General features: G+C 46.3%; 2 protein-coding genes across 2 annotated transcripts; one reads left to right on the forward strand and one right to left on the reverse strand.

Annotated features, from left to right (window-relative positions):
* Positions 1-1,749: 1,749 nt before the first annotated feature.
* On the forward strand, positions 1,750-5,014 carry LOC129523901 (speedy protein E1-like). The gene is made up of 2 exons (XM_055347853.2): positions 1,750-2,249; positions 4,633-5,014. Exons 1-2 carry the CDS (start codon positions 2,176-2,178, stop codon positions 5,012-5,014), a joined length of 456 nt encoding a protein of 151 aa, XP_055203828.1. The 5' UTR covers positions 1,750-2,175.
* On the reverse strand, positions 3,966-21,580 carry LOC101146186 (putative postmeiotic segregation increased 2-like protein 1). The gene is given in 8 exon segments (XM_031013398.3): positions 3,966-6,234; positions 10,825-10,913; positions 13,960-14,143; positions 15,265-15,367; positions 15,546-15,632; positions 17,529-17,668; positions 20,918-21,171; positions 21,174-21,580. Coding segments are annotated over 8 exon segments (1,347 nt in total). The 5' UTR covers positions 21,558-21,580; the 3' UTR covers positions 3,966-6,128.
* Between the last annotated feature and the right edge of the window lie 424 nt (positions 21,581-22,004).

Below are 22,004 nucleotides of genomic sequence, written 5' to 3' on the forward strand. Positions count from 1 at the left end.
AGGAGACAACAAAGGATGAGGTAGACTTGATAAAGGTCGGTGCTTGGGATAAGAAAGCTTGGTTTTGGGCCAGGCGCAGTGGCTCCCGCCTGAGATCCCAGCACGTTGGGAGGCCGAGGCAAGAGGATTGCTTGAACTCAGGACTTTGAGGCTGCAGTGAGCTATGACTGCACCACTGCACTCCAGCCTGGGTGACAGAGCAAAACTCTGCGTCAAAAGAAAAACCAAGGCTGGGCACAGTAGCTCATGCCTGTAGTTCCAGCTACTCGGGAGGCTGAGACAGGAGAATTGCTTAAACCCAGGAGGCAGAGGTTGCAGTGAGCCAAGATCAGGCCAATGCATTCCACCCTGGCCCACAGAGCAAGACTCTGTCTCAAAATAAATTAATCAATAAAAATAAAAATCAAAATCAAATAAAGAAAAACAAAATCAAAAATCAAAAAAGTGGTTTCAGCTGTGCCCTCTGAAACTTAACGTCTCTTACTGACTTTTCTAAACCTAAGTGTCTCCATCCATAGTGGGAGATACCAAGGCCATGGTCACACCCTGATGTGACTGTCTCATGAGGAAATGATGGGAATTCCTTTATGACTCTGCAGTGGTCCCTCCGTGTCTGCTGGAGGGGGTCCTGGCTGATTCCCAGCTCTACATCCTGTAGATTCTCACAACCAGGGCCTCTGTCAGCCTCTTCTCAGGGGAGTCTCAGAGCAGGAGCCTCTCTCCCTTGCCCAGTGAAAGTCACTCTCCCCTCTCCCATCCACCTCACCCGCGGCCACAATCCTGAGACTTTCCCCCCGGGAGGCACACTTCTCCTCGCTGCCCTGCTGCTCCCACGGAAACCCTGTCCTGCTTCTCACACTGACATCTGCTCTCTAATCACAGAGGATCCTGTCATTAAAAGATTCCTGGCCTGGGACAAAGATCTGAGGGGTCGGACAAGGTAAGGTTGTTCTCCATGTAACTGTTCCTGTTCCAACGCATGGCTGGGGGGAGGGCGCAGCTTCCAAACCCACAGTTCTCCCTCCACCACCTCCCACCAGATGCTCCTACAGCTTTTTTTGTTTTTGTTTTTGTTTTTTTTTTTGTGAGACACAGTCTTGCTCTGTTGCCCAGGCTGGAGGGCAGTGTCTCAATCTTGACTCACTGCAGCTGATGCCTCCTGGGTTCAAGCGATTCTCCCGCCTCAGCCTCCAAGCAGCTGGGATTACAGACATGAACCACCACACCTGGCTAATTTTTGTGTTTTTAGTAGAGACGGGGTTTTGCCATGTTGGCCAGATTGGTCCCGAACACCTGACCTCAGGTGATCCACCCGCCTTGGCCTCCCAAAGTGCTGAGACTATAGACGTCAGCCACTGTGTCCGACCAGCTCCCATGGTCTTGAGTCTTGGCACCCACACATTTTTTTTTCTGAGATAGAGTCCAGCTCTGCTCCCCAGGATGGAGTGCAGTGGCATGATCATAGCTCACTCTAATTCCTGGGCTCAAGCAATCCTCTTTCCTTAGCCTCCTGAGGAGCTGGGACTAGGCACATGCCACCATGCTCAACTAATTTTTGAAATCTTCGTAGAAACAGGGTCTCGCTGTGTTGCCCAGGTTGTTCTCCAACTGTTGGGCTCACATGATCCTCCTGTCTCCACCTCTCAAAAAGTACTGGGATCACAGGCTTGAGCTGTCACTCCCGGCTATTCTTTGTCTTTTTATTTGTCAGCATCTCCGTCAGGATTCTGCTGGTCTCTTGCAGAGTGAATGAGTGGCCCCTGCCTCTCCTATGGGTCCTTTGGGATCTGAGCCCTGGGCCACAGTCTGGCTGCAGCCCTGAAGCTCCTGGGCCCTCTACTCTGAGCTCCTTGGGACAGTTCTCTGCCTGGCACACAAAAGACCCTCCTGACACCAGCCGACCTAGACACACCCCCTCCAAAGATCCCATCGGAGCCCACCATCCTGGGAGCATCACCGAAAACCCTTCCTCCGGCTTCTCAGATTTGCATCCGACCTTCGAATACCCCTCTACCCCGCAATTTCCACATGAGCACAGTCACCCCAATGCTGAGGTCCCTTCTCTGATGGGCAGCCCCTCCCCAGACCCTCATTCCCCCTCTCCACAATCTTCCTCTCCCAAGATGTGACCTCTCCCTCTCTGTGTTCCTTTCTCTCCATCAGTATCTCCTGGCTATGGTCATAGCGTATTTCAGCCGGGCCGGCCTCCCCTCCTGGCAATACCAACGCATTCATTTCTTCCTGGCTCTGTGAGTGGTTTGCTGCCTCCTATCCATCGATATCCAATGCCCTGGGACAGCGGGGGAAGTGGGATTCCAGCCTTTCATTTATTCTTTCACCTATTTGTCCTCTTTACTCTGTGTACAAAAAAGACAGGATTATAGTATCTTAGACTGTTATTTCTAAAAAGAAACTCAGGCTGTGCATGGTGGCTCAGGCCTGTAATCCCAGCACTTTGGGAGGCTGAGGCAAGCGGATCACCTGAGGTCAGGAGTTTGAGACCAGCCTGGCCAACATGGCAAAACCCCGTCTCTACTAAAAATAGAAAAATCAGTCGGGCATGTTGGTGTGCACCTGTAATCCAAGCTACTTGGGAGGCTGAGGCAAGAGAATCCCTTGAACCCAGGAGGTGGAGGTTGCAGTAAGCTAAGGTTGAGCCACTGCACTCCAGCCTGGGCAACAGAGTGAGACTTTTTCTCAAAAAAAAAAAAAAACAGGCAAAAAAACCAAACTCCAATGCCAGTGTACAAATAAAAGAGTAAAACAGGCCAGGTGCGGTGGCTCACACCTGTAATCTCAACAGTTTGGGAGGCCGAGGTGGGCGGATCACAAGGTCAGGAGAGCGAGACCATCCTGGCTAACATGGTGAAACCCTGTCTCCATTTAAAAAAAAAAAAAATACAAAAATTAGCCGGGTGTGGTGGCGGGCGCCTGTAGTCCCAGCTACTCAGGAGGCTGAGGGAGGAGAATGGCGTGAACCTGGGAGGCGGAGCTTGCAGTGAGCCGAGATTGCACCACTGCACTCCAGCCTGGGCGACAGAATGAGACTCCGTCTCAAAAAAAAAAAAAAAAAAAAAAAAAGAACAAAAAACAAAAGGAAGCATGAACCGCTCCTAAGGGGAGAAGAAAAGGAGCAGAGGAGCGGACATGACACTTCCCCCAGCAAGCAGACGTTTCTGGTTCTTCTCTCTCTCTCCTTCCCACATCAACCGCAAAAGCCATCAACCTCCTCCGGGTTCCCGTGACAGAGGTCACAGTCCAGGTCCCCCTTGCATCACTCGAATCCACTGTCAAATGCTCCCTGCTGGGGTTTCCTGGAGTCTCTCCCCAAGCCAAGGGGCCTCCTAGTGCAGCCTGAACATCTTTCCAAAGCATGACAACCTCACTGCCCACCTGAACAACTTCCTTAGCTGATGTCTTTCTCTATCAAGGCCAGGGTCCACAGTGCCAATTCCACCCTCTCTACAATCTCTACAACCAAACTGGCTCGCCATCTTGGTGTTTCCTGGCTTGGCTTCACTGCTCCTTCCAAATGCCCTCCACTTGACTTTGCATTTGTGTTTTCTGTCTGGGTGTCCCGCACACATGTGGTTCTGAAGGGAAGGACCCATTCCTTGAAGTCGGTTCACCCCACAGCCTCTGTGATGCCTTCCCTCATCTTCCAACTTCTGCATGCCCGTAGCTCTCCAGTTACATCCTATTATAATGTGACATTGGGATTAGGTCATCTCCCCTGATTACTCCCAGTCCCATTAGACTAGATGCCTGTAGAAGGCAGGGTCCAGGCAAAATACCAGTGTATTCAATTGCTTTTTTTTTTTTTGAGACAGACTTGCCCTGTCCCCTAAGCTGGAGTGCAGTGGTGAGATCATAGCTCACCGCAGCCTCCATATCCTGGGCTCAAGTGATCCTCCCACCTCAGCCTCTTGATTAGCTCCGACTACAGGGCTGTACCACCACACCTGGACAGTTATTTATTTATTTATTTAATTTATCAAGACAAGAGTGTTGCTGTGTCTCTCAGGCTGGAATGGAGGGGCCCAATCTTGGCTCACTGCAACCTCCGCCTCCTGGGTTCACACAATTCTTATGCTTCAGCCTCCTGAGTAGCTAGGACTAATGGGTGTGCCACCGCACCAGGCTGATTTTTGTATTTTTAGTATAGATGGGGTTTCTCTGTGTTGACCAGGCTGGTCTCAAACTCCTGGTCTCAAGCAATCCACCTGCTTCAGCCTTCCAAAGCGCCGGGATTACAGGCATGAGCCACCGCGTCTGGCGTATTTTTTATATTTTTAATAGAGACGAGGGTCTTGCTATGTTGCCCAGGCCCGTCTCAAACTCCTGGCCTCAAGTGATCCTCCTGCTTTGGCCTCCCAGTGTGCTGGGATTCCAGGCATAAGCCACCACTCTCGGTCACCAGTTGGGTTTTTGTCTCCATCCTGAAGGAGTGGGAGACGCCCTTGATCAGGTCTCTGTCCAGCAGAGCCCTCCTGAGGAAGGCGTGGCTCTCTGCAGGGTGGGTGCCAGTCCTGAGCTAGGGACGGTCCCTTACCTTCTTCTCTGGGAAGCTGACCTCAGCCGGAGGTCTCTCCTGGTGGTGCCCCTGAGCAGCAACCTGATTTCTGTCCTCAGCTACCTGGCCAATGACATGGAGGAGGACGACGAGGACCCCAAACAAAACATCTTCTACTTCCTGTATGGGAAGACCCGCTCTCGCATACCCTTGCTCCGTAAGCATTGGTTCCAGTTAGGCCGTTCCATGAACCCGAGGGCCAGGAAGAACCGCTCTCGCATACCCTTGCTCCGTAAGCATTGGTTCCAGTTATGCCGTTCCATGAACCCGAGGGCCAGGAAGACCTGCTCTCAGATAGCCTTGTTCCAGAAGCGTCGGTTCCAGTTCTTCTGTTCCATGCGCTGCAGGGCTTGGGTTTCCCCGGAAGAGTTGGAGGAGGTGAGTGGGGCCTGGGGAGGTGGAGGAGGTGGGGAGGAATTGGGTGGGCTGGAGGCTGGATGAGGGGAGAGAGGGGTATCCTGGCGAGTCCCCGTCTTCTCAAAGGGCGTTTGTTTTTCCAGATCCAGGCTTATGACCCAGAGCACTGGGTGTGGGCGCGAGATCGCGCTCACCTTTCCTAGAGCTCCAGGGACCGTGGAGGCCTGAGGTCATCGGTCTGAGAGAAGGTACATCTGCATCCTCCGGGGTAAAGGCAGAATATTGGGGTCTATTTCGGAAATCCAAGGAACCCAATTGCTTGATCTGGCTTCAAGCCTGGGCAACGTAGCGAGATCCCCTCTCCACAAAAATATAAAAATTAGCCAGGCGATGTGGGACGCATCTCTACTCCCAACTACTCAGGAGGCTGAGGCAGGAGGATCGCTGGAGCCTGGGAGGTCGGGGCTGCAGGGAGCCCTGATCCTGCCACTGCACTCCAGCCCGGGTGACAGAGTGAGACCCTGCCTCAAAAATAATCATAAATACTGAGTTTGGGGAGGTTCATTATGATTGACGCACTTGAGTTACCAATTGGGGTCGAGGGTTCAGTGAAGCTTTGGTTTACATCTTGTGCAGCTAACCACGTTGAGCACAGAGCATGAGACTTCATCATGAGGAGGTAGGATTAAGGATTAGGCTTCTGGACTCGTGGTTTGTGATGTTATCACATTAGAAACACATCTAGCATGGTTACAAGTTTAGATTTTAAATGACACAAAAGGCCCCAGCTGTGATGAAGTCCAAAGCCACATTCTCTGAGGGTGCCCTACTCCCTGGGCAGACCCACCCAAAGTCCTTGCTATGAAGCAGATCACTGGGGCTGACCTTGGGTGTATTAAGTTTTGGAGTCAGGGTCACCAAAGTGTGAGTTTCACAGTTGAACACGATGGTTCAGAAGCAGGGTATAGAATGAAGGGCAGGAGATAAAATTGCACTTCTCAATTGCTCTGAACTCTAGCTAGACTTGACATGGGACGTGAATAACCTTCCTGTCTAGAGAGCTGCCTCCTTGAAGTGTGACATTGTCTCTCTCACTTCCAGAACACCGGACCCAGGGGAGATGTGGATTTTCAGCAGGAACTTTATTCCAATGCTAATGGCAGACATCAGGAAGGAGGAGAGGAACCATTTGTGCAGATCATCTAGAAGAACCTGGACCATTCTTGATGGAGCTGAATACAGTGATCACGTTGTCCTCCAAGGAGCAGGGGTGGGGGGAGGGGGGTGGGGTCCATCTAGGAGTCCTTGGAGAAAAGTAAGAAACCAGGAGTGTTTCCAGTTCCACCTTTCCTGCGGCACCACCACCCTTTTTATATTGCTGAATTCCAACCTCCCTGGGGCGGAACCTGGAGGTCCTGTTTCTTACGGACTTGGTTGCCACAGTCCAGGAGCATTTGAAGGCACAGTGCAGGGGCTCAGATTGGCACAGAATTCTTTGTGAAATATGAGTGCCACAGATTGTAACAGATAGCTTCATGCACACTATGCATTTTATTGGTTTGTTTGGAAAATGTTGGCCATTGAATTATTAATAGGTTTATTTCAAATAGTTTGGAAATTGTTGTACTTTTGAAAACATGCTGTTCCTGTAGAGTTTTTTGATGAGAGTTATAGTTGTTATATATACATAAAGATAATTTTCTTTTCATTTTTAAGTGAGAATTCTTTTTATCCTAAATCTTTTATTATCTTTAATTTTTTTTCTGTATTATTATATGTGCTCCTGAAGCGAGCACTCTTTTTATCTACGATACTTCCATAATAATCTCTTCTATTTATAGCTATTGGTAGTTCCCCACCAGAAAAAAACATAATTCTGGTGACAGAAATTTTTATTTGCTGTTTAGGTTTGTGACTGAATTGTGAGAATTCAGTTGTGATTTTTAACATGTCTCAGATATATATACTAACACGTCTAATATATACTATCTATTTTATTGGTTTATTTTGAAAAACATGGGTATAGAATTATTTAAATATTATTTTATTTATTGAAATATTTATTAAATATATTTATTTATTTAAATATTATTATTACTTTAAATATTATTTTAAATATTTTGGAAATACTGGTATTTTTGAATAGATCCTGTTTCTATAAAGCTGTGTGATGGGTATTATAACTGTTATATACACATAAATATAATTTTGTTTTCCTTTTTAAGAGAGGATTCTTTTTATCCTAAATCTTTTACCTTTCAATCTTTGTATCTATTACTACATATGCTGCTGAAGGGAGCAGACTTTTTATCTATGATACTTAGTTAACGTATATATTACATTTATAGCTATGTGGTAGTTCCCCTAAATTCTTGTAAAAATAAATTTTTATTTGATATTTAGTATATGTTTGAAATGTGAGAATTCAGATGGAATTTTTTATCTTGTTTTGGCATGTTTGTATGTTACTTTAAAGAGGATGTGTGTTCTAAAGGAGGACATGAGCTGTGTGTTTTCAAGAGAACAGTGCAGTGCATCTCTTGGGGAAACATAATAAAGATGAACTTTTCTCACCTTCACAGTGAGTGTGATCATATTGTGGTCTGGATTGATTATTTGCTGTCAAGTGACATTTTTCCTTAATGGGGTTGTGGTTATTTGAACATATTTATTAGCTCTGGAAGATAATCCTGTGTTGTTTTTTATGTAGAAAAAAACATAAGGCTGGGTGCAGTGCTCACACCTACAATCCCAGCAGTTTTGGAGGTCATGGCGGGAGGATCACTTGAAGCCTATTTTTAATTTTTATTTTTTAAAGAAAAACAACAGAAGAGAAGGCTGATCCCAAGCTACAGGGTTTTTTTGTTTGTTTGTTTTGGAGACAGTCTCGCTCTGTCTCCCAGGCTGGAGTGCAGTGGCACAACCTCGGCTCCCTGCAACTTTCACCTCCGCGTTCAAGCAAATTCTCCTGCCTCAGCCTCCCAAGTAGCTGGGACTACAGGCACCCGCCTGTATGTCTGACTAACTTTTGTAAAAATAGTAGAGACAAGGTTTCACCATGTTGGCCAGGCTGGTCTCAAACTCCTGACCTCAAGTGATCCACCCGCCTCAGTCTCCCAAAGTGCTGGGATTATAGGCATGAGCTACTGTGCCCAGACCCCAAGCTAGAGTTTTAAAGCAGGAAATGAGAGAAAGATATTGAGAGAGGAAAACCAGGTGGTAAGAAAATTCTAAAGGTGGCTAGGCGTGGTGGCTCACGCCTGTGATCCCAGCAGGAGTTCGAGACCAGGCAGGAGAATCACTAGCAGAGAATATGTCTCCCCAACCCCTCTCAAAAAAAAAAAAAAAAAAAAAAAGTCCAGGCGCGGTGGCTCAGGACTGTAATCCCAGCACTTTGGGAGGCTGAGGTGGGCGGATCATGAGGTCAGGAGATCAAGACCACCCTGGCTAATACGGTGAAACCCCATCTCTGCTAAAAATACAAAAAATTAGCTGGGCGCGGTGGCAGGCGCCTGTAGTCCCAGCTACTCCGGAGGCTGAGGCAGGAGAATGGTGTGAACCCAGGAGGCGGAGCCTGCAGTGAGCCGAGATCGCGCCACTGCACTCCAGCCTGGGTGAAAGAGCGAGACTCCATCACAAAAAAAAAAAAAAAAAAAGAAAGAAAAAAAGAAAGTTCCTGCAACAGTTCAAGCTGTGAAAGACAGGCACTCTGCCATGCAATTCTTTGTGATTTTTCTTTTTTCTTTTTGGAGTCGGGTTCTTGTGCTGTCACCCAGACTGGGGTGCAGTGGTGCGGTCATAGCTCACTGCGGGCTCAGACTCAAGCTCAAGCGATCTTCTTATCTTGCCTTTCTAATTGCTGGGATTATAAGCATGAGCCACTGCACCTGACCTGTGTGACGTAATTCTGATGTCAACTCCCTGATGTTACATCAAATGCCACAGGTTAAGGCCACTAGCCCCCGCTAGGCTGCCCTCGCTTCAGATGCAGCTGCAAGCTTGGGTGTCCACAGACCGCATGTACTTCTCACCAACTGGCTGCAAATTTGGAGGTTCCCACCACGTCCTCAGGTTTGATAATTCACTATAAAAACCCACAGAACTCTGCAAAGCATGATACTTTCTCTTTCTTTATTTGAGACAGAGTCTTGCTCTGTCACCCAGGCTGGAGTGCAGTGGCCACCATGCTTGGCTAATTTTAGTATTTGTATTAGAGACAGGGTTTCGCCATGTTGGCCAGGCTGGTCTTGAACTCCTGACCTCAGGTGATCCGCCCACCTTGGCCTCCCAAAGTGCTGGGATTACAGGCATAGCCACTGTGCCTGGCTGACTTCTAGAGTTTCAATAACAGAGATGTGGTTCAAGAAGAAAAGGGAGACATGTTTTGTAGACAGCAGGAGCTTCATGAAAAGAAGCCAATGAAGGGCAGGATGTGTAGCTGTCTACCTACAGGAAACCAGCCAGGAGCCTCCCCACAGGGACTTCAGCACAGACCGCCGGGAAAATCTGCATTAACCTGAGCTCTGGACCTAAGAGAGGACAAGGCCTTGACTGTTTCTACAGACTCACAAGATGCAATCTCTGCGGTCCATGCCCGTGGCGTGATCTGGGAAACAGGGGGCCTTCTAAATGCCAACAACAAGGAAATCAAATGTGCAACAAACAGAAATACCGGCATTGACGCGGGCCATGGAAAGGCCTAAACAGATGACTGCAGTTCACTGCCAAGGTCATCAAAGGGGTGACTCTGAAATAATAAATTTCAGACGCCATGGCCCAAATAGCTGCACGAGGTGGGGAAGTCCTCCACATGCCTCTGCTTCCTTCAGTACCTCTTCATGAAATAAGCTGAGGTACTTCCCTGGGGAATTTCCTTTCTCTTTCTTTCTTTCGAGACGGAGTCTTGCTCTGTCGCCCAGGCTAGAGTGCAGTGGCGTGATCTCGGCTCACTGCAACCTCTCCCTCCCGGGTTTTGGCAATTCTTCTGTCTCAGACTTCTGAGTAGCTGAGATTACAGGTGTGTGCCACCATGCCCAGCTAATATTTGTATTTTTACTCGAGACAGGGTTTCACCATCTAGGCCAGGCTGGTCTTGAACTCCTGACCTCATGATCCACCCGTCTTGGCCTCCCAAAGTCCTGGGATTACAGGCATGAGCCACCACACCCAGACTTCTTTTTTTATTTTTTGAGATGAAGTTTCGCTCTTGTTGCCCAGGCTGGAGTGCAATGGCGAGATCTCAGCTCACTGCCACCTCCTCCTCCCAGGTTCAAGTGATTATCCTGCCTCAGCCTCCCGAGTAGCTGGGATTACAGGCACCCAACACCAAACCCAGCTAACTTTTTGTATTTTTAGTGGAGATGGAATGTCACCATGTTGGCCAGGATGGTCTTGAACCTCTGACCTCTAATGATCTACCCGAATTGGTCTCCCAAAATGCTGGGATTACAGGCGTGAGCCACTGTGCCCAGCCCCTCCCATACCTCTTTTGGCCAAGGCAGTACAATTCAGAGAATCTTGCCAGGAAAGACTGGTAAATGGACGTCAACATGATGCCTATGGTTCCTGGTGGATTTAGATACCTCCTGGTGCTTACTGATACCTTTACCAGTTACATGGGGGCTTTTCCATGCCAGACTGAAAATGCAGATCACTGATCAACCTTCAACTATTTACTAGCAGAACACTGAGGGGACTCTGCAGTCACCAATATCTCCTATTGCACTTGGATAAACACCTCCTGGGAAATAGAGATGAATAGAAAGGAAATAGTTAAACAAGCAGAATGGCTACATTCCTTCAACCAGAAGGGTCCATTAGTCTGTTTTCACACTGCTATAAAGAACTACTGGAAACTGGGGAATTTATGAAGAAAAGAGGTTTAATTGACTCACAGTTCTGCAGGCTGTACAGGAAGCATGGCTGGGGAGGCCTCAAGAAACTGACAATCACGGCAGAAGGCGAAGGGGAAGCAGGCACGTTTCTGGCCATGGTGGAGCAGGAGAGACAGAGAGAGTGAAGCGGGAGGTGCTGCATGCTTCTAAACAACCAGATCCCATGAGCGCTCACTCACTATCACGAGACCAGCAAGGGGGACGTCAGCCGCCATGAGCCAATCACCTCCCACCAGGTCCCTCCCTCAACACTGGGAATTGCAATTTGACATGAGATTTGGTTGGGGATACAGAGCTGAACCATATCAAGGGTAGTTCAACCACTGAGATTGATTGATTGACTGAGATGGAGTCCTGCTCTGTTACCTAGGCTGGAGTGCAGTGGCACAATCTCGGCTCACTGCAACCTCCGCCTCCCAGGTTCAAGCAATTCTCCTGCCTCAGCCTCCCTAGTAGCTGGGACTACAGCACACGCCACCACACCTGGCTAATTTTTGTATTTTCAGTAGAGACGGGGTTTCACCATGTTTGCCAGGCTGGTCTTGAACTCCTGACCTCGTGATCACCCTGCCTCGGCTCTTCTTTTGCTGGAATTACAGGCGTGAGCCACCGCACCCGGCCAACCACTGAGATTTAGAAGGCAGTCGAGTCCACTATACCACACCTCACCTGGTTTCTTCCTCTGTTGGGGCCCCTCGTGGCCACTGTTCTGTTACTTTTTGGTCCTATTTATTTAAATGGATGGTGAGCTGTTTGTCCTCCAGGATCCAACACTTCCACCTTCAGCTTGTATTACGACAATACCAGCCTTTCAAGCTACTCCGGGTGACCCCAGAACTCATCTGAACTCAGAAGCCCAAGAGTTTCATTCCTTTCACTTTAGGGGACTCAGTGCCCTGCTCAGCATGAAGTCGAAGCAGAAGCATGACCTCCATCCCTAATCCCTCAAGAATGAGGAGTGGAAGGTGTCGGCAGGAGGGTGGGATGCGGTTTGTAAATCTGTAACTGCATCAGACCAAATCTAGTTCAACTTTTTTTTTTTTGATGGAGTTTCACTCTTGTCACCCAGGCTGGAGTGCAATGGCACGATCTCAGCTCACTGCAACCTCCACGTCCTAGGTTCAAGCATTCTGCTGCCTCAGCCTCTGGGGTAGCTGGGATTACAAGGGTGCGCCACCACGCCTGGCTAATATTTATATTTTTAGTAGAGACGGGGTTTCACCATTTTGGCCAGGCTGGTCTTGAACTCCTCGACCTCAGGTGATCCACCTGCCTTGGCCTCCCAAAGTGCTGGGATTACAGGCGTGAGTCACCGCACCCGAATCAGTTCAACTTTTATGTAATGAAGTTGTCAGTTGTTTTTCAATTGCCATCGACCTGCAGGTTGAAGGTCATGTACCCTGTGCATGCCCAGGTTAACCAAGCGTGCCACCGTGGAGTGGAACCTAAGAGCTCAGCCTGAAGAGCTCGGACCGATTTAAGAACCAGACACCCCAAGGCAGGAGCCAGGATCCAATCAGATTGAGTTTTGGTGTCACCCCATGGCAGGATCCAGTCAGATCACACCTCCCAGCATTACTTTATTGCAAGATCCAATCAAATCACACCTCATTACCCTATGCTTATAAAACCTGACATAGCCCCCAGCTGTGTAAGGGAGATTTGAGTACTTCCTCCTGTGTTCTTGCTGGCTGACTTACAAAAAAGCTTTAAAAAAAAAAGCCAGGCGTGGTGGCTCACGCCTGTAATCCCAGCACTTTGGGAGGCTGAGGTGGGCAGATCACTTGAGGTCAGGGGTGCAAGACCAGCCTGGCCAACATGGTGAAAACTCATCTCTACTAAAAATACAAAAATTAGCTGGGTGTGGTGACACACACCTATAATCCCAGCTACTTGGGAGGCTGAGGTAGGAGAATCACTTGAACCCAGGAGGCGGAGGTTGCAGTGAGCCAAGATCACACCACTGCACTCCAGCCTGGGTGACAGAGTGAGAAGACTCCGTCTAAAAAAAAAAGTTAAAATTAGCACCGAATGCTTCACAAGTAAAAAGTTTTTAGCTGCATATGTTTAAGTAACTTTTTAGATTATAAGAAATACGCATGCAAAATGGAAAGGCACAAAGAAGAGAGCAAAAAGTGCATGAGATCTCACATCCAAGGATAACCGCTGAGAACATGGAAGTGCTGACTCTTCCAGTCTTTATACTATACACATTTAGGCCTGTTTTGTTTTTATAAAACTGTAATCATATAATACAGACAGTTTTATAATCTGCTTTTTAAACACAACAATTATATAACATTTAGCTGTTTCATTTACATTCAAATTCATAAGGGTTCCAGTAACTCATTTATCAGAAAACCAAGAGAAATATTCTCATAAAAATATAAGTACATAAGGTCAGGCATGGTGGCTCACGCCTGTAATCCCAGCACTTTGAGAGGCCGAGGTGGGCGGATCACCTGAGGGCAGGAATTCGAGACCAGCCTGGCCAGCCTGGACAACATGGTGGAACCCCGTCTCCACTGAAAATACAAAAATTAGCCGGGCGTGGTGGTGCGCGCCTGTAATGGTAGCTACTCAGAAGGCTGAAGCAGGAGAATCGCTTGAACTTGGCAGGTGGAGGTTGCAGTGAACTGAGATCGCGCCACTGCACTGCAGCCAGGGCGCCAAAGTGAGACTCCATCTCAAAAAAAGATAAAAATAAAAAATAAAAAAATGTATATATATGTATATATATTTTTCCAGACAGGGTCTTACTCTGTCTCACAGTCTGAAGTGCAGTGACGCAATCATAGCTCACTGCAGTCTCAAGTTCCTGGGCTCAGGTGATCCTCCCACTTCAGCCTCCCAAGTAGCTGGAACTACAGGTGCATGCCACCATGCCCAGTCAATTTTTTTAAAAATTTTTCATAGAGACAGAGTCTCACTATGTTTCCCAGTCCTAATAAACATTATGTGATAAAAAGAAAAAAGCAAATCATCCTGAAGTTAAGTCTTTAATGAGAAACGCAAATAAAACATTTCTCAATAAATTATGGGAAGAGAATCAACTGAAGAATAAACATCTTTAGTAAATCTTTTGCTCATGTGCATTAACCAATACTCTTGAAAACCAGGATTAATTTACTGTACCTTCTTAATATTCCTTTGAAATTCCTTATGGTGCACAGGTAGCGTAGAAAATAACTGCTTCACGCTGACTGTGGTCCCTCTGGGGTGGGGGTAGGGGGTTTTCTGGATGATTTTCCCATCGTGATCAAACACCAGTTGAGTCCCAACCTTCGCCGATACGTGGCAGGTAGAAATGGTGACATCGCTGTGGGAGAATACCAGGCATGGTGTGTTCAGTGAGAGATCCGTGATGTTGGGCACTGACTACTCTTTTCTTCACTTGCTTTTCTCTCAAAACTTTCTTAAAAAGCTGATGATCCCTCTGAGATAAAAGAGATCTAAACGGTTGAGGAGTCATCATAAAATCTAAGGTTTGGCATCTAAAAGACAGTGAGACAGAGAGCACTAAACATGCTTTGTTTTGATAAAAGCTTTGACTTCGTTTTTCAGGTTGAATTGCAAAACCATAAATGATCTCAAGATTTATTGATTCTCAGAGATTTGTTTTGTTATTACTCTTCAAACAAAATTTTTTAAAAGAATTTTTTTAAAGAATTTTTTAAAATTTTTAAAAAAATTTTTAAAGAATCCAAAAGATATTATAATTAAAATGTATATGTAGGGCAGAGTGCGGTGGCTCATGCCTGTAATTCCAGCACTTTGGGAGGCCAAGGAGGGCAGATCACTTGAGGCCTGGAGTTCCAGACCAGCCTGGGCAACATGGCAAAACCCCATCTCTACTAAAAATACAAAAATTAGCCAGGAGTGGTGGTGCACGCTATAGTCCCAGCTCTTCAGGAGGCTGAGGCACGAGAATCACTTGAATCTGGGAGGCAGAGATTGCAGTGAGCTGAGACTGTGCCACTGCACTCCAGCCTGGGTGACAGACTGCGACTCTGTCTAAAAAAAATATATATATATATGTGTGTATATATATATATATGTGCGTGTGTGCATGTAATTATTTATAAAAATTTAGTATCTGTGCTATAATTAAATAGTGCTTTGGTGAAATGTTTCCCTAAAAATTGATAATGAAAACCAATGGCAACTATCATTTATTATCTATATGTTATGTTCAAATTGAGAAGTTACTATTTTAATAAAGGTAACCAATTTTTTTAACAATACTATTTGCTTCATTTCATTCATTTATTGCTCACATTTCAGAAGTACTAGGACTTAGATTGGCAGTGAGACAAAACAGAATTCAGAAGCTAGAAGCTGAGATATTGAGATAGAAAATTGTAAATAATAATGATTCCAATTAATTTTCAGAGAGGTTTTTCTAAGGGGTCAAGTGAATGGATAAAAATATTTTATCACCTCAGTGCACAAAGTGAGCTCAGAGCTTCCCCCCAAAAGCCAAAAGTTTCAACCCAAGTTAGGTTGGCAAACTCTTGAATCTTAGATGTGTGATGTTTCAGAGCTGAAAGAAACTGTAAAGTAAGGACTAAGATATCTCAAGTGCTATAACAACAAATATACATGATATCTAGAAACTGGCTTTAAAAAACTGTTTTTGTGTTTCCCAAGACAGTGTTACTCAAAATTCCAAGACATGTGGCCCAATTATTTTATAATAGGATTAGAAAAAGTCAACTTACTTAAGCCTTCAAAGTTTTCTTCTTCTACCCCACATCCATTCCCTGAAACTTCAATGAGATCCACTCCATAGTCCTTAAGCTTTAGATCTAGAAAGTTTAAAATATTTACGTATTTATTAAAAATGGACCCACGCTATCAGTTTTTATATTGATATTATTTATAACGTGCAAATTTAAGTGTCATAACTATACCTTTAGTTAAACATACTAGTGTCATTTTGTATATTTCATTTTTATAAAGTTCTTTCTGGCTATCTACTAGCCCAGATTAAATAGTTTAGCATTTTCTTTCTTTCCTCTTTTTTTTTTTTTTTCCTTACACTAGTCAAGTGAAGCAGTTGGAGTGGAGAAGGAACAAAAAAATCTGTAACTGGTTGTGATCAATTAGTTGTAAAGACCGTTGCACTTTGACCAGCCTTTTCCTTTGAAAGAAATAATTTTAACATACCCAATAAGGAGAACGGGGGCCGGGCGCAGTGGTTCATGCCTGTAATCCCAGCACTTTGGGAGACCAAAGCGAGCGGATCATCTGAGGTCAGTAGTTCGAGACCAGCCTGACCAACATGGAGAAACTCTATCTCTACTAAAAATACAAAATTAGCCAGGCGTGGTGGTGCATGCCTGTAATCCCAGCTACTTGTGAGGCTAAGGCAGGAGAATCGCTTGAACCTGGGAGGTGGAGGTTGCAGTGAGTTGAGATCGTGCCATTGCACCGCAGCCTCGGCAACAAGAGCAAAACTCTATCTCAAAAAAAAAAAAAGAAAAAAAAACAGAACTGGTTCTGGAATCAGACTTCCTAGATTTTATTTTATTGGCTTTATAATCTCAAAAAAAAGGAAATTTACTGTCCCTTAATTTCCTCAACTGTAAAATGGAGGTAATAAGTTCTATCTCATAAAGTTATTTGGCAGATTAATAATTTTTTTTTTAATTTTGTCATTTTCTTTTTTTCTTTCCTTTTTTTTTTTTTTTTTTTTAATTTTTTGAGATGGACTTTTGCTCTTGTCACCCAGGCTGGAATGCAGTGGCACAATCGATCTTGGCTCACTGCAACCTCCACCTCCCAGGTTTAAGCAATTCTCCTCCCTCAGCCTTCTGAGGAGCTGACATTACAGCCATGCACCATCACATCTGGCTCATTTTTGTATTTTTAGTAGAGACAGGGTTTTACCACGTTGATTAGGCTGGTCTCGAACTCCTGACCTCAAAGCATCAGCCCCCCTCAGCCTCCCAAAGTGCTGGGATTACAGATGTGAGCCACTACTCCAGGATTTATTTTATTTTATTTTATTTTATTTTATTTTTTTGAGACAGAGTCTTGCTCTGTCCCCAGGCTGGCGTGCAGTGGCACAATCTCGGTTCACTGCAACCTCCACCTCCCAAGTTTAAACAATTCTCATTCCTGAGCCTCCCCAGTAGCTGGGATTACAGGCTTCTGCCACCAGGTCTGGCTAATTTTTGTATTTTTAGTAGAGACAGAGTTTCACCATTTTGGACAGGCTGGTCTCGAATTCCTGACCTCAGGTATCCACCCGCCTTGGCCTCTCAAAGTGCTGGGATTACAGGTGTGAGCCACCACACCCGGCCTACTTTATTTTTTAATAGAGACGAGGTCTCCCCATGTTGGCCAGGTTGGTCTTGAACTCTTGGCTTCAAGCAATCCCCCCACCTCAGCCTCTCAAAGGGCTAGGATTACAGGCGTCAGACACCACGCCCAGCTATTCTGCAAATTAAATGAGATATTTCTGTGTAATTCTTAGCATAACACCTGCCTGGCACACCATAAGAACACAATAAAAGCTGTTGTTATTATTATTACTACCTAGCTAAGTACTAGGCACATAATAGGTGCTAACTTTAACTTAAAAATAATAGTTTATTACTACATCAACACTTGATAGTCTTATTTCAATAACAAATGTTTCTTGACTACAACAACATTCACTAATCATTTCTTGTGGCTTAAAACTCTCCCAAACTTACCAATATTAGTGGCACCAGCATCCAGACTGTTTTCTACTAACTCCTTCACTGCAGTGCTTAGACTCAGTACCACTGGCCCAGAGCAAATCTGATGGACTGACTTCCGATCAATAGGTTTGATGGCCTTAGCAGGTTCTGTACTAAAGAAATCAGTTACAAGAAACAAAGCAAGTATTCAGCTATATATTTTCATCCTGATTTTAACTGTGGGAAATGACTCAACACTGTAAATAGTTTATGGGTCTAATCTGTTCCTTTATTATATTAACAAACACATTTATTATATCCAGAAATGGAAACACTGTTTTACAATCCTTAAACAAGTACCCAAAATACTTCTGGATAGATACTTCAAATTCAACAGATCCTTACTATCTAGGATCCACATGGAGAAAACATACATTGTATCTCTCAAATTACCAAAATCTTTGGCAATAATGGTGTCTTCTTTCTTGAAAACTGAAAGCATGGCCGGTGCGGTGGCTCATGCCTGTAATCCCAGCAATTTGGGACACAGAGGCAGGCGGATCACTTGAGATCAGGAGTTTGAGACCAGCCTGGCCAACATCGTGAAACCCTGTCTCTACCAAAAATACAAAAAATTAGCCAGGCATGGTGGTGGGCGCCTGTAATCCCAGCTACTTGGGAGGCTGAGGCAGAAGAATCACTTAAACCTGGGAGGCGGAGGTTGCAGTGAGCTGAGATTGCAGCATTGCACCCCAGGCTGGGCAATGAGCAAAAAAAAAAGTAAAAGCAACATAATTTCCCACATAATTAGAAAAACCAACAGCATGCTGGGAAATACACAATGTTTAAGTCAAAATCATCTCAGAAATTGGATACCAGTTATATAACTATTCCTTATACACAGTTGCCTTTGATATCCTACTCCAAATTGAAGCTGCCAGCTGCTGTCTTAGCAAAGACCCTCAAAGTTCTTGCTGTACTTGTTTTAAGAGCTTTTGTTTTCTTTTTTTTTTTTTGAGACGGAGTCTTGCTCTGTGGCCCTGTCGCCCAGGCTGGAGTGCAGTGGCACGATCTTAGCTCACTGCAAGCTCTGCCTCCCGGGTTCACGCCATTCTCCTGCCTCAGCCTCCTGAGTGGCTGGGACTACAGGCGCCCACCACCATGCCCAGCTAATTTTTTGTATTTTTAGTAGAGACAGGGTTTCACCGTTTTAGCCAGGATGGTCTCGATCTCCTGACTTCGTGATCCACCCGCCTCAGCCTCCCAAAGTGCTGGGATTACAGGCATGAGCCACCACACCCAGCCCGCTTTAAGAGTTTTATAACGGTTTCATTTCCCCCTTATTCCCTGCTCCAACCCATCCTCCACTCTATCTATCACCAGAGCTATTTTTGAAATAACGAATCTGGTCAAATAATTTTTCTGCTTGAAAAATTACTAGTGCCCCACTTCCTACTATATGAAACTTAAAATCTAGTCATCACTGGGCCCCAAACTACCTTCTTTTCAGAATCTCTCTAATCCTTTCCCTTCATCAAGTCCCCTACATTATTATTATTATTATTATTTGAGACAGAGTCTCACCCTGTCACCTGGGCTAGAGTGCAATGGCATGATCTCGGCTCACTGCAACCTCCACCTCCCAAGTTCAAGTGATTCTCCTGTCTCAGCCTCCCAAGTTGCTGGGATTATAGGCATCCACCATTACACTCAGCTAATTTTTGTGTTTTTAGTAGAGATGGGGTTTCACCATGTTGGCCAGGCTGGTTTCTAACTTCTGACCTCAGGTGATCTGCCCGCCTTGGCCTTCCAAAGCACTAGGATTACAGGTGTGAGCCACCGCAACTGGCCGTCCCCTATATTGCAGCACAGTGAACAACTGTTTCCTGAACATCACAAGGTCTTTTAGACACTACAGTTTATAAGCAGGTCTGTGTCTAAACTGCTCTCCTCTTGCTCCTCTGCCCAACCAATGTCTGCTCATCCAAAGAATGTATCCCGTGTGTTCATTAACTTAGCAAGTTCCCAGTAAACAGTTTAATTGATCACTCGTTAAGAGAAGGCAGGAAACCTCCATGAAAAGAGAAATCAGTGGGTATTTCCTACAGCATTTAACACATCGTAGGCCTTCAATAAACCCTTGTGAAATAAACAAACCTCTTTACTCTTCATTCTATGTTGCTAAGAATCTCACCTAAGTCCGTCTACCATGTGAAACTGCAGATGACCTCACAGAAAATGGAAAGAAGTATCTCTAAAAATAAGTTTATCTGGCAACACACTACAGGCTACAGGTCCACTTCTGATTTTTTTTCTTTTTTTTTTTGAGATGGAGTCTTGCTGTGTCACTCAGGCTAGACTGCAGTGGTGCAATCTCAGCTCACTGCAACCTCTGTCTCCTGGGTTCCAGCGATTCTCCTGCCTCAGCCTCCCAAGTAGCTAGGATTACAGGCGCCTGCCACCACGCCCAGCTAATTTTTGTATTTTTAGTAGAAATGGGATTTCACCATGTTGGCCAGGCTGGTCGTGAACTCCTGACCTCATGATCCACTTGCCTTGGCCTCCCAAAGTGATGGGATTATAGGTGTGAGCCACCGCACCTGGTCCACTTCAGATATTTAGATACAGACGGCAAATTTATTTAAATGTCTCAATACATTTAAATGTAGTTACCTAAATATATCTAATATATTTAAATGCAGAGAGCAAATTTGCGTTTACAAATCTGACATGGAATTCAACTGTGCTAGCCAAGATTCGGTGTAGCTTACCAGCCAGAAATCACAAACCCTAACAGGTAAAAATGCATTGCATTTTTTAAAACTGAGCAGCTATGCAAATTAGGATGTGTCTGGACGCTCTACTGTCCCCAAAATAACCTCAATTTTTTTTTAAAAGGCCAGGCACAGTGCATTACGCCTGTAATTCCAGCGCTTTGGGGGGCCAAGGCGGGCGGACTGCTTGAGCTCCGGAGTTCCAGACCAGCTTGGGCAACATAGCAAAATCCCCGTCTCTACAAAAAAATAAAATAAAAATTAAAAATAAAATAATATAAAAATAAAAATAAAAGGGGAGAGAGAACAGGTAGAAAGGAAATGCATTCAGTCTATGGGGATTTCACGTTCCGGCTTCAAGTCCACGGCCCTGTGATGGGATGTGGGCAGGGCCTGAGACAGGCCGAACCCAATTCTTCACAGGGCCGAATTCTTTGCCCGCAGCCCAGCACCCCGAAGGAGCTTGCCTCGGCTTCAAGGCGCACCTAATGGGCACCGGATCGCTGGGGCGCTGAGGATGCCGCTCCGGGGCCTCTACGAGGCGGCCTCGCCACGCGCCTCGGCCATGTTCCCCCCATTTCCAGGGAGGTTGGACGCCGTGGTTCTCAAAGAGGGCGCGCGAGAGGGGCGACCGCGAGCTCAGCTCACCTCGAGCTCTCAGCTCTCTCCAAGGATGCAACACCAGATCCGCCTCGGGGACTGGGAAAGTGCCCTCCACGGCTCCCACAGGCGCCCCGCCTCCTGGGCTCCCATTGGCTGCTTTCGACGTTGTGCTCCACCCTTTCCGGGCGGGGCGGAAAAAATACTTCCCGTCTCTCCTTTTCGTCTAGTGGCTCTGTCAAAGGTCGAGTCCGTGACGTCAAAGAGCCTGGACCAATCAGAGCACACCGGACTGCCTTTTTTTCCCGAACGCCGGCAGCGGGGTCAGAAGGGAGGTGGTCGCCCTCCGTCGTGGCCTGGCGTGTATTCCGAGCGTTGGTGTCTGGCGGTTTCCGACCGTTGGTGTCTGGCACGCGCCACCCTCTCTTGCTTTGGTTGCGCCATGCCGATGTACCAGGTAAAGCCCTATCACGGGGTCGGCGCCCCTCTCCGTGTGGAGCCCACCTGCATGTACTGGCTCCCCAACATGCACGGCAGGAGCGGCGGCCCAGCACTTGGCACTGGCCACTTGCAGGTAGGAGCGCGGGGCCCCCCGCCCACTGCGCACCCGCGGCGGCCGGGTGCTGGCCCGGGTGCCCCTAGGCCGGATAGAGTGCGTCCCAACCGATTCGCGGCCCCACCCCGGCATCTGTGCGGGCCGGCCAGGGGCTCACCCAGATTTTTATGTTTTAAAAGATTTATTCAGGCCGGGCGCCGTGGCTCACGCCTGTAATCCCGGCACTTTGGGAGGCCGAGGCGGGCGGATCACCTGAGATCAGGAGTTCGAGACCAGTCTGGCCAACATGGTGAAACCTCGTGTCTACTAAAAATGCAAAAATTAGCCGGGCGTGTGTCGGGCGCCTGTAATCCCAGCTACTCGGGAGGCTGAGGCAGGAGAATGGTTTGAACCCTGGAGGCGGAGCTTGCAGTGAGCTGAGATCGAGCCATTGCACTCGAGCCTGGGCAGCAAGAGTGAAACTCCGTCTCAAAAAAAAAAATTATTATATACATATATATCTTTATATATATTAAATATACCTTTATTATGCGTATTATACATATTGTATATTACGTGTAATATATAACATAATATATT

Source organism: Gorilla gorilla, chromosome 6 (genome assembly GCF_029281585.2).
Source record: "Gorilla gorilla gorilla isolate KB3781 chromosome 6, NHGRI_mGorGor1-v2.1_pri, whole genome shotgun sequence".
Lineage (NCBI taxonomy): Eukaryota > Metazoa > Chordata > Mammalia > Primates > Hominidae > Gorilla > Gorilla gorilla.

Excerpts from the sequence above, each read along its gene's own strand:
- LOC129523901 (XM_055347853.2), top strand. The coding sequence starts at position 2,176 with ATGGTCATAGCGTATTTCAGCCGGGCCGGCCTCCCCTCCTGGCAATAC. Across the intron at positions 2,250-4,632 it reads ATTCATTTCTTCCTGGCTCT|CTACCTGGCCAATGACATGG; the intron begins GTGAGTGGTTTG and ends TTCTGTCCTCAG.